This window comes from Festucalex cinctus, chromosome 6 (assembly GCF_051991245.1).
Source record: "Festucalex cinctus isolate MCC-2025b chromosome 6, RoL_Fcin_1.0, whole genome shotgun sequence".
In the NCBI taxonomy this organism is placed as follows: Eukaryota; Metazoa; Chordata; class Actinopteri; order Syngnathiformes; family Syngnathidae; genus Festucalex; species Festucalex cinctus.
In genome coordinates, this window is record NC_135416.1 from 21,614,104 (window position 1) to 21,626,114 (window position 12,011).

The 12,011-nt window shown below is 37.4% G+C and overlaps 1 protein-coding gene across 1 annotated transcript in view; it reads left to right on the forward strand.

The window, feature by feature from the left end:
- The first annotated feature begins 6,860 nt into the window (after positions 1-6,860).
- LOC144021321 (complement C3-like) overlaps positions 6,861-12,011 on the forward strand; it is a 29,802-nt gene continuing 24,651 nt past the window's right edge. Inside the window, exons 1-8 of the mRNA XM_077525511.1 lie at positions 6,861-7,027; positions 8,826-9,024; positions 9,100-9,262; positions 9,344-9,444; positions 9,932-10,020; positions 11,318-11,400; positions 11,492-11,579; positions 11,678-11,780. Of these exons, the coding sequence (XP_077381637.1) occupies positions 6,951-7,027; positions 8,826-9,024; positions 9,100-9,262; positions 9,344-9,444; positions 9,932-10,020; positions 11,318-11,400; positions 11,492-11,579; positions 11,678-11,780 (903 nt within the window). The 5' untranslated portion in view covers positions 6,861-6,950. The remainder of the gene's footprint in view (positions 7,028-8,825; positions 9,025-9,099; positions 9,263-9,343; positions 9,445-9,931; positions 10,021-11,317; positions 11,401-11,491; positions 11,580-11,677; positions 11,781-12,011) is intronic.

Genomic DNA, 12,011 nt, shown 5'->3' on the forward strand with positions numbered 1-12,011 from the left:
TGGAATAGTGAATTTGCCCGTGTGAGTGAAGAGGCCTGATTAACCGTGAAGTCAATTTCACACAGCTGTTCAAGGGAGCAGTTTTTCAAGCTGATCTATAATATAGCATACTGCTTGGTAATGTGGGATTAAAAGCACAGTTATTTTAACGAGAAGTTATTAGCATAATGTGTTCTAATTCATCTATCTAGAGAAATTAAAAACACAAAAACAAAACAAAATACTGTTTCCAAAAGAATGACCTGCTTCAACCAGTGGTTAAAAACAAAAACAAAACGTGCAATTCGGAGTTCACGTGTAAGCTAGTCTCCTCAGACTTGTGTTTTGCTTTTTCTTTTGCTTTATGTGGTGACACCTGGCAAATCAGAAGTGCAATGATTATTGAAAGGAAATTACTACAAAGTAGGAAAAATTCTGGCTGCATGAAGCAAAACTGTACAGTTATTAAATATCAAATACATACAATTCTTGCTTGTGACCATAAAATTTAATTTATTCTGTACACACAACCCAATGTTGTTTTTATACTTTTGTATAAGTTGAAAAACATTAAATATTACAAAACATTATCTGTATAGACAATCGATTTTGTGAGGAGAACTCTGTTGGACTTGACAAGTGCAATGCCTTGGTATAGAAAACAACATAGTTCCACATGGTTAAATGTCATGATTTGTAACATATTAACATCATAGGATCACATCATACTATGCTGTTCCAAGAAACCTCCTTGGATTATTATGAGAAACTGCGAGATAAGAGTAAAAGAAACAAACACATTTTAGACAGTGTGACAATGTTTTACCTCCCCGGAGAAAGGAAAGAAGCTTTAAGGTCTGGGGAAGCCTTGGACTTTTACATTGGAGCCAACAAGCACCAGCTTTAATCATGCAGAATCTGGGAAGGAAAAGAAAAAAAAAAGAAAAAAAAAAAAAAAGAGTGCAACTAGTCAGATGATAATTATTTTATGTACATACATATATGTATTAGGGCTGAATGTTGCCAACAATGTCACGATACAATGCATATCATGATAGAGGGGAACGATACCATACATGTCATATCCACTGACACATGACCTTCAACAAAGACAATCCTGATAATTTAATTTACACTTTTATTTTTTTATTTTTACAATTTACATTTTTATGAAAACAGTCATATGCTGGATTGCAAAAATGTGTTCTCCTTCTATGTTAGCAGCACTTCCACTTAAAACTTGCCAGATGTACTGTATAGTGAATTAACCAATCAGAAGAAAGCTGTTTTCCCACATCAAATTAAGGATAACAGAGAACCAACTGGAGAAAAAGATAATACGTTGTAATTTAACAATAAAAATATATCACTTGCCAAGTATTTCTCCACCCTATAGTTGCACAGCAGCTTGCTGTTCTTTCATAAGGAGATGGATGGCAAAATTCATGATTGATCCATGAATCCACTATGGTAAATGTCTTATAATGTGTGTGTGATGTACATTTTGTATTCATTGTCTGGCGACGTTTACTCTTGTTTACTAGTTTGCTGAGAGGATCGGTTGAATGCATTATTTGGATTGCTCCATCCCCTACCTCTGAAATGATCACAAACACCGCTTGATACAGTATCTGTTTTCATATGTAGAGCGGAGAAGTAAAAATCTTGTCCGACGGAGAACTGCTCAAGTTAAGCAGTGAAACTAAGTACAGTAACAGTGTGCTTCCTTCCCACCACCTCTTGCTTTTACTCGGCCGATAAGTTAGTGCTGAGTGGCCGATCAGAATGCGGTTCTGCGGTCAGGAAGGAATGCAGCTCCTCCTGCTCCACCTGTTCGTTCTCTCAGCTGACTGCCGGGATCCGCCACAAGCAGTAGGAGGAACCGAAGAGCCCTCTCACAAACACTAACTCGATTTCTTAGCTGCAGTCAACATTTTAAGACCCACGGCGTTAATTGAGAGAAAATTACCTGTCCAAGGGCCGGTAACCTGTCCAGGTGAAATGAAGCTCGTCGTTTGTGGATGCCCCCAGCTTAAAGACAGCGAGACATCGTACGTGCCCCCAGCACAACCGAAACTATTTTGGTATGGTACAACGCTACCTGACTGTCCGTATGGAAATAAAGCAGGTCACGTGAATTACATGGCCCAATCAGAAGCGTCTCTCATTCTCGGTCGAGGAGACGTTCGACACTTTTTGTTTGTTTTACACACTTGTGTAATTTTATTATAATAACGCGCGTGCACACCAACTGCTCTAAAAACTAAAATAAAAATAAAGTATAAAATGTAACAAAAATAACTGCAAACATTTAATTGGTAAACGAGCTACTTGAGTGCCAACACATTTTACACTCTAAAAAGCACCTAAGAACTAACCTACCTGCTTTCAAATGTATTCATTTATTTTCTGTGTGGAATTATGTTCTCCCCTTTTTTTTTAATGGATTTTGTCCAAGTATTTCGGCTTCATCCTCCCATATTCCAATATAGCCTGTACGTGTTCATTGAAGATGATAAATCAGGTGTTAAACATACAACCTGGGTGCAATTTGCGGCCTATTTGACATGAAAGTTTACAGCAGCCCCCACATTTTCTTTGTCGTAGGCATTTTGTTTGTCTTTGTGTGTGTTTTAATCTCGTATGGCCTACTCCAGCTCCTCAGCTTTGGCAAAACGCAATTCTGAAGTGGCTCCAAGTGGAATGGAAAGATCGCCAGTCACCCAGCCCCAATCATGTCTTTTTCAAAGAGAAAGGTTGGTGACAAGAACGGCCAATTTCAAGAAAAACAGGGGAAGGAATAATTTATTTATTTATTTAACATAAGGAAACCCACATGTTTTGAATGCATAGAGAAAGTTGCAATGCTCAAGAAATAAGACATCATGCAGCATTGCATCATTGCAGCACCATATTGAGGCTTAGTCCAGTGACATTAACGGTAAAGACTAATTGAGTGACAAAGGTGGATCATTAAAGTTTGCAAAAAAATAAAAAATAAAAAATAATCCCAGAATTTGCTTGCCTATAATGAATTTGGACAGGTGGAAGGTAGGTAGCAGAGTTGAGACTTAGACTACCTCAAATCAAAAATAAATAAAACAAATTTTGTTTGTTTGTTTATTAAATCCTGTCTTACATCTCAGGGTATGAAGCAGGTGGACAATCTTCCCTCTCCTGGGTTTTCCATGGACAATTCACTCTTTATGCACAGGTAGCAGCTACAAACATTAGAAAGTATGATGCTGGTTTCTTTTGAAGAGTGAGTGGACAAACAATCCAGATGAACACTGCAGCTTCCTCTGATGTTTCCCTTTGGTGACAGCAGAGAGGAAGCTGGCAGCATATGTAGATGACACTGCAAGAGCTCCTTGTTGCCACCGTGTGTCTGCAAAGTGACAGAGCTTTTGGGATTGGCGGCCTCACCGCTGAATTCTTAACGGGGGAGAGGGGGGTGGGATTGCTTGTGGCAAGAGAAATATAACTAGCTTTGTCCTTACACTTAAGATGAAGGTCTCAACCTCCCTGTGGCATCCGCTAGCACGCGTTGATCCTCTCCACTTTAAATGATTTTAGTAGTTCACCTGGCCAACAGGAGAGCTGCTTTCAGGTTACAATTTCTTACAAAGAGAAGTGACTCGCTGTACAGCTTTTACAGCATGGGTACTTTCCTTTTTCTTGTTTTCTTAAGTGCAATTTGAATCGTTTGGTTTCCCTTTTTGGAACTTGTTGAAAAGAGAGGATGGAGCAGGTGGACGCAGTATACGACATCCAAAACAAGATCGTCCTGTGAGTGACCAGGGCAGTCACAAGAACAAGACTTCAGTGCCGGGTTTCATCTGGATGGCCCCACTGGGCTCACTTCTGCAAGAACCACACAAATAATTCTCAATCTGTGGGGGGGAAAAAAAAGTCACATGCTATAACCACCTGCTTTTAAACTACAGTGACAGATGTTCAATTTCCTGCCACCTTCCTTATATCCATCCATCCATTTTCTTGACCGCTTATTCCTCACAAGGGTCGCGGGGGCTGCTGGCGCCTATCTCAGCTGGCTCTGGGCAGTAGGCGGGGGACACCCTGGACTGGTTGCCAGCCAATCGCAGGGCACACAGAGACGAACAACCATCCACACTCACAAGCACACGCACACCTAGGGACAATTCGGAGCGCCCAATTAACCTACCATGCATGTCTTTGGAATGTGGGAGGAGACCGGAGTACCCGGAGAAGACCCACGCGGGCACGGGGAGAACATGCAAACTCCACCCAGAAGGTCCGAGCCTGGACTCGAACCGGAGACCTCAGAACTGGGAAGCAGATGTGCTAACCACTCGACTACCGTGCCGCCCTACCTTCCTTATATCAGACCTTAAATACTTTTCTAGATCCCTGTTACACAATGTAAAACTGGTGCCACTAGAGGGCGCAACAGAACCCTTATGATTTAAAAAAAAAAATCATCAGGAAAATCTGTTTTGTTTTGTTTTGTTTTTTAACGTTTGTGGTGTTTTTTTTTTTAACTGTCAGGTTTTTTATTCTGCTGTAAATACACTTATCTACAGAAAATAAAAGACCAGCTTTTCAACTTCGTTTTAGGGCAAGCAGAACCGGCAGTGTATTTTGGTCAGGAGAAGGAGGTAAAGGATGGTCATGTTGAGCCTGTAACAGTGTTTGTTAACATGATTAAATCCAGACTCCATATTGATTTTAAGGGTTACAAAACCACTGGAAATCTGGAAACATTTTAAATTAAGACTGTTTCGTTACAGTCAAATCACTGCATGTCCACAATTTGAAAATATTCTCATGTGAATTAATGATTTATTTATTGATCATGTGAGTGGGTTATACATATAATTACTTTGTTTTGTTAATGGAAAGAGCAGCAAATAGAGCTAATTCAAAAGAAAAACAAAAGTAAAAAAATAAAATCTCTTTCAATGTACGAGTGACAGACTGTGATTTTTTTTCTTTAATTCACATAAAGTAGTTTTCATTTATTCCTTTGAAGCAGAAGGTTCATATAAATAAAAAGTTGAATTGGATCCATATGAAAAAGTACTTTGTCTGAAAATTGGTCACCATGATGTTTTATCAAAGACTTGTTAAATACATCAGTAATCACAATGACATAGTTATCATTGCTACACCAGAATGATAAGGAACATAAATTTGTATTTTAATAATCAGAACTTAATGTTTGATCAATAAAGCCATTTTGGAAAAATCCGTCCAAGGCCATCACATTTACCAAGCACAAGTTTGTCATCAGAGAACTTTCCATGCTGTTGAAACAAAAAATGTTTGCCAGGGATTACACAACTTGAACCTTGTGTGCTTGGACATGTTCAAAAGACATATCGACCCAACAGGTTCAGGAAATGAACATCGACTAAAATGACTGGACCAAAAAAAATAAATAAAAATTATGAATGCACTTTTGTATATCATAGTGTTCTTTGGATATGCGGCTCTTTATTCACTTATGGGGAATTTAGATTAACCTTAGAAGCAGGTCTTTGGGAAGTGGAGGGAAAAAAAAAATCAAAATACCTGGAGAAAACCAACACAAACGTAAACTCCACACATTTATGAATATCCATCCATCCATTTTCTTGACCGCTTATTCCTCACAAGGGTCGCGGGTTGCGCTGGAGCCTACTTCAGCTCGCTATGGGCAGTAGGCGGGGGACACCTGGACTGGTTGCAAATTTATTAATATGTTAACTGAAATGAATTAATGTGAAACCAATTGTAATTTTGCATTTGAGATTCTTCCAATCATCTAACCATAGTTACCTTTGTTTATGTGTGTGTTGTTCTAGACCAGGGGTGTCCAAACCTTTTCATTTGAGGGCCACATACAGAAAATCAGAAGGACGCAAGGGCCACATAATGTTGTGAAGAAATTAATTGTACAAATAATTTATTTGTGCTTTTGCATATTTAGAAAAATGGTACAGTATATAAACCAATTTATTTGTAATATGGCAGTAGGGTTATTATAGTTTTGGAATTTTTCATTTTAGTTAATTTTTATTAGTTTTCAGGGTGGTTCTGTTAGTTTTTCTTAGTTTAGTATTAGTATTAGTCTTAAAAAAAAAGAAAAAAGAAAAAAAAAAGTGTATTACTTGTGCACAATATTTAAAAAAACACCATGGGGGCAACGTCATCTTTTGGTGATTTCTAGTGGCTGCTTCGAGATTACGTCACTTCTGTGTGACATACTTTCAAACGTCATTATTCCGGTTTATATCAAAATAAATCTAATAAAAATTACATTTAAAATCATCCCCAAAGGCTCATGTAGTAAATTAATTACCAAAGACTAAAACGAAGGACGTTTGCTATAATTATAGTTAGTTTTAGTTTTTGTAAACATAAAATGTAGTTTCAGTTAATTTTCGTTTTTTTAAAAGCATTTTCGTTTTTATTTTATTTCGGTAACAATATTGTTTTTTGAATTTTAGTTTGAATTTTTTCATTAGTTTTAGTTAACTAAAATAACCTTCAATGGCACCTGTTTTTCGATACCCTCCCTTCTTACTTTCACCATCTCCAAACATTTTTGTTTTGTTTATTTTATTTGAACTGAGTCAAATGCCATTTTTAGCATATGTCGGGGGCCACTGAAAAATGGACGGCAGGCCACAAATGGCCCCCGGGCCGTAGTTTGGAGACCGCTGTTCTAGACATAGATAAAAAGCTGTATAAGTGCACTCCATTTACCCTGTGTGTATTCATTAACCTTCTTCTCAAAAAGAAACTCTGTCAAACAAGCCATTGATTTTGAAATGTATCTTTTGTAGACCTTTGCCAATCTCAGCAGTTTGACAACTGCTTACGGGAAATTATGTTGTGCATACTTTCGGTGGACCCACTGGGAGGAGACTGGTTGCGAGGAATATAAAAGTGGAGCCTTGTGGTGCTGAACTCTACATTGACAGCAGCTCAAGATCGGGGAGACCATGCGTACAAATCCTCTGTGGCTGCTGGCCTCTCTGGCCTGTGCCTATTTGTCTTCTGTGGTTGATGGTGATCCACTGTAAGTAGACATTGCACACATTCAACAGGATCTGCTTGTACTATCTACAGCAGGGACTGTGTACTTTAATGCTGGAGGGGGCCACAATTTTTCATCAGTGGTCCTTGGGGGCCACATAGGACCGTGCACTTCCTAACCAGTAGCATAACAAAAAAAAAACAATGCCAGTTTAGATATGGACAAAATATCTGCAATTTTGCAAAATATGTGCTCTTAACATATGACATTTTTTTATGATACGTTTCTCAATGTATGTATAAAAGATCCACTGACTATCCTAACCCAACAACAAAGGGTTTAAACTTTGAAGCAAACAACAAAATAACAGCATACTGTGATTTGGCGCAAAACTGCTCAACAGCAAACCAACATTCAATTCAAGAATTCACTTTGTACGGTTTTGTTTTGTTTTTTTCCAAAAATCAACTCTCTCAAAATGTTTAATAATATCGAGGTACTATTTTGTCATTCCAAATTTGCAAAAAAATAAAAAATTATTAGGCCAACGTATGTTGTAGTATAGGGCAATAATGTACGCGCAAATAAGCCACGTCTGCTGCCTAGTGGTGAATGGTGACATTACAGCTTAAAACTGCAGTCAATGCATATTCGCATTTCGGCATTTCCATGATTTTGCATACGTCCTGTGGCCACCAGTTGCCCAGCCCTGATCTAAAGTCATGGGAAAAAAATACAAGCCCACCTTTGTTTCATCAATTTCTTTGGTCATTTTAATGTCTGGAACAACTAGGTTTACAGTTGTGCTTGAAAGTTTACATACCCTTGAGGTATGCAATCTTATGAGCACAGTGTATGGTGAGACAAAAGCTTAATGCCGATAAAATCCAAAATATTGTGTCAATTATTTTGATAATAACAATCATAATTTCAGAGGTTGAAGTTGACATGTGTAGCAACGTGTGTGAATTTTGCTGACGATTCATAGCGTTTTTCTGCCATTAAGCGATGTTTAGTTTTTGTACATTTCCAGTTGAGTTCGTAATTTCAGAAGTTTACAAACCCCAAGGGTATGTAAACTTTCAAGCACAACTGCATGCTACTAAAAGAAAAGTATACATATAATGCCTAAAAGCACTGTTTTTGACTATCTATTTATCTATCTATCTATCTATCTATCTATCTATCATGCCTGTTACGCACTGTAATTGTAATTAATAACATTTAGGAACTGTAAACATTGGCTTTGCCCACTCGCATAATATTTAGCAGACCACTAGTTTGCAGTTCCGCAAGTCAAGGTAATTTGGTCTAATATGACCAGACGGTTAGTTTTTATTTGTTTCATTACATCAAACACGGTAAACAGTGCAGTGGTGAAATGTTGTACTTATCAAATGCTGGATTTTAGTCCTTAAAATCAATAGTTGACTCATTGTTTACAGAGTCCATGTAAGAGCGGGTGCATGTAAGGTTATCCTGTTGAGACATGGCATGTTCCGAATATGGTCGTGATGTGATCAAAATGATCAGAAAGGGAGAGCAAATTGTTTTTGTTCATGTTCATTGCAAAATCCTGCCGCGAAGTCAAAAAGATGAAGATAAGAAAATCCCGTAAAACACTTCACAAAGTATGACAGTATCTCATGAAAAAATACTAACAATATGATGTTTCTAATAGTGCAATTTACAAACGACTCATACTTTTGTAGAAGCTGTTTTTTATTTTATTTATATTTTATTGTATTTTACAGCTCTGCTACTGTGAACTATTACCAAATGTAACCAACAATGGAGGTCCGAATATGCTTCTAATGATTGTTCCTCTAATGTGCTGCAGGAAGGTGATGTCTTCCCCCAACCTGTTGCGGGTAGGAACAGCAGAAAACATTTTTGTGGAATGTCAAGACTGCAGTGGGGGTGACATAAAAGTGGACATAAACGTGATGAACCATCCAACCAAAACCAAAAAACTTGGGTTGGGTGCATCAGTCACCCTGACGAGTGCTAACAACTTCCAAGGCTTTGGACAAATTACGGTAAAAGAGAGACACTACGAGTATATTTTTGATGTCTCCGAGCACTTGAATACAACATATCTGTCCTTGTCCTAGATACCGGCAAAGGACTTTAGCACAGACCCCACCGTCAAGCAGTATGTGTACCTGCAAGCTCAATTCCCTGACCGGCTGTTGGAGAAAGTTGTGTTGGTCTCCTTCCAGTCTGGATACATCTTCATACAGACGGACAAGAATCTGTACACCCCCGATAGCACAGGTGCGCAACGGGTGAAGTCATTATCAGCCATATGGCTCAAAACAACTTATCGCAACTAAAATCTGTATTGCTGGCTTTCAGTGAACTACAGGATGTTTGGACTGACGCCTGGTATGATTCCTATTGAGAGAGACGGCCCAAATCAAGATGATGCTGCTGCCGCCGTAATCATTGAGATGATGGTTAGCATTTTTATCTAAAATGTTCCCAGTCGGTTATTAGTAGCTAGTAATTCACATGAAATGAATCACAAAGAAATAAAAAACAAAACATTTTTTTGTGGGTAACATTTATCCTACAGCAGAACATTTAAGGTGTCTTTCTATTCCTAACATACATTAGTACGGAGTTTGGATAGAAAAAGGTGACAGCAGAATTGGTGTTGATATTGTTCAACAATAAATGCATTGTTCTGGTCATAAGACAAATTTGAACATGTTCTACGGAGCAAATAAGGGGCCTTACACAAGAGATTAAATCGCGTTAGTGCCATTGTTTTTTTCATTGACATGGACAAATATCAAGCTATTGCTTGCCTTCGTCTTTGCATCCAGTCAATCAGTTTCACACTCGATGGATGCTCTATTTTGGAGTGCCTCTAGTACATGATCAGTAAAACATGTGAGGCTGATGATGATAATGATTTCTTTTAATGTGCTTTATCCTTAGACCCCTGAAGACATCATTTTACCTCTTGAGTCAGTCTTTTTGAAGTCCGGGATCTACAGTGGAAACTTCAAACTTGCTGAGATAGTCAGGTGATTTATTTACTTTTTTTATTGATGTTTTTTTTTTTTAATTATTATTTATTATTTATTATTTTAACGTTTCCTTTGACTCAAAAATTGAGGAAATTTTGTTTGTTTAGATATTATTATTATTATTATTATTATTAATTAATTAATTAATTAATTACTTTCTTTATTGTGAGCTCTGTCCAGAGTATATTTTTAAATTAATTTTAAAAACTTGTTTGCATTTCTGTGTCGGGAAGTAACAATATCCAAATATCACGTTACAATATTATCACGATATAAAGGTGACGATACAATAATTATCACTATATTGTGGTGGTAGTGGGGGGGGGGTATTTACAAAAGATCAAACTATTGTAAAAAACAAAACAAAAAAACAAACAAAAAAAACCTCATACTTAAAAAATAAAAAAAAAATAAAAAAAAAAGCACAATATTGTGCTTTTGTACATAACAGCAATGCATATAAACCACCTACAATCTCTAATAACAATATTGAGGCACTTACTTGCTAAGGCAAGCACACATTGATCGCTTCACAAGCAAATTAGGTTCCCCTTCATTTGACAATTAGCAGATTTTAAATATAGAAGGCCAAAACATTCCTAATGAAAATTAAATTGCACTAATAAAGTAGCCACTAGAGGCTGCTAGAACTGCACAAATAGAAATCAACCTGAATTTTTTTTTTTTTAACAGATGTGTTCCTTTTTAACTCATTCACTCCCAGCCATTTTCACAGAAGCAGTCCCGTTCGCTCCCGGCTCTTTTACTGGATTTTGACTGATTTTGCAAGGCCCACAGAATATTGTGTTCAATTGCTATAAAAGCATGGAACCTACCAAAAGAAAGATTAAAGTCTCTTCTTTCATCAGGAAGAAGAAGTATGTTTCTATCTGTTTCCGTTTTGCAGCAATTAGCATTAGAAGTTTCATCAGTTTTCACAAATCTATTCAAAATTCTAAGTAATTGAGCTTTTTTTTCTACATGGCCCTGGTTGATCTCCTTTGCTCTGCTGCCACCTGCTGGCCGTTTGTGTAATAACTACCATTTCTGCAACCGTTCTTTGCATTTGAGAGGCTGCATCAAAGCCTTCTGTATGCTCTAGCATCAAAAAAAAAATTTTTTAAACGTATAAACATGTCTTTGGGACACTTAGAACATTTAAAAAAAAACTTATTTATACGTTATTGGGAGTAAAGAGTTAATGTTGTGAACATGACGACGACGATATTATGGCAGTTTTAATATCACAATATTATGATATTGCCCTAATCGTTACATCCCTATTTTTGTGTAGTCCTGGACTGTGGAAAATAGTGGCCAAGTTCCAAAGTCAACCACAGCAGAGCTACTATGCCGAGTTTGAGGTCAAAGAGTATGGTGAGAGTCGACCATATTGTCAATTGTTTCACAGAAAAGTCTCTTACTTTGTATCCAATTTGGAACAATGAAATGTTTTCATGACTTTCAGTGCTCCCGAGTTTTGAAGTCAAATTAACACCTTTGGTCTCCTACTTCTACAAGGATAGTGAAGAGTTCATTGTTGACATCACAGCCACGTAAGTGAAAGTCAATTTGATGCAGAAAAGCGAGTGTCTGTGCTTTACGTCCATTTACAATCATTATGAGAACTTCACTTCCTTTCCATGCGATGTAGGTATCTATTTGGTAAAGAGGTTGATGGGACGGCCTTTGTGGTGTTTGGGTATCTCAAGGATGGTGAAAAGAGCAGCTTTTCTGATTCTCTTCAGAGAGTCCCTGTAAGTGCATGCAAAACCTTACACCACAACGTACATTATTCGTTCATACATAACTGATTCATTTTCTTCAATGAGGACAGTCACTGATCAATTAATCAATTGGGGGTTTAGTTATATTATTTCTGTATGAATTAATAGCTAGAAAATACAAAGATAATGTCTATGCACAGAAGGAAGTTAGTGCAGCAAATGCAGTCAAAGTAATCCCCATCTATCTATCTATCTATCTAT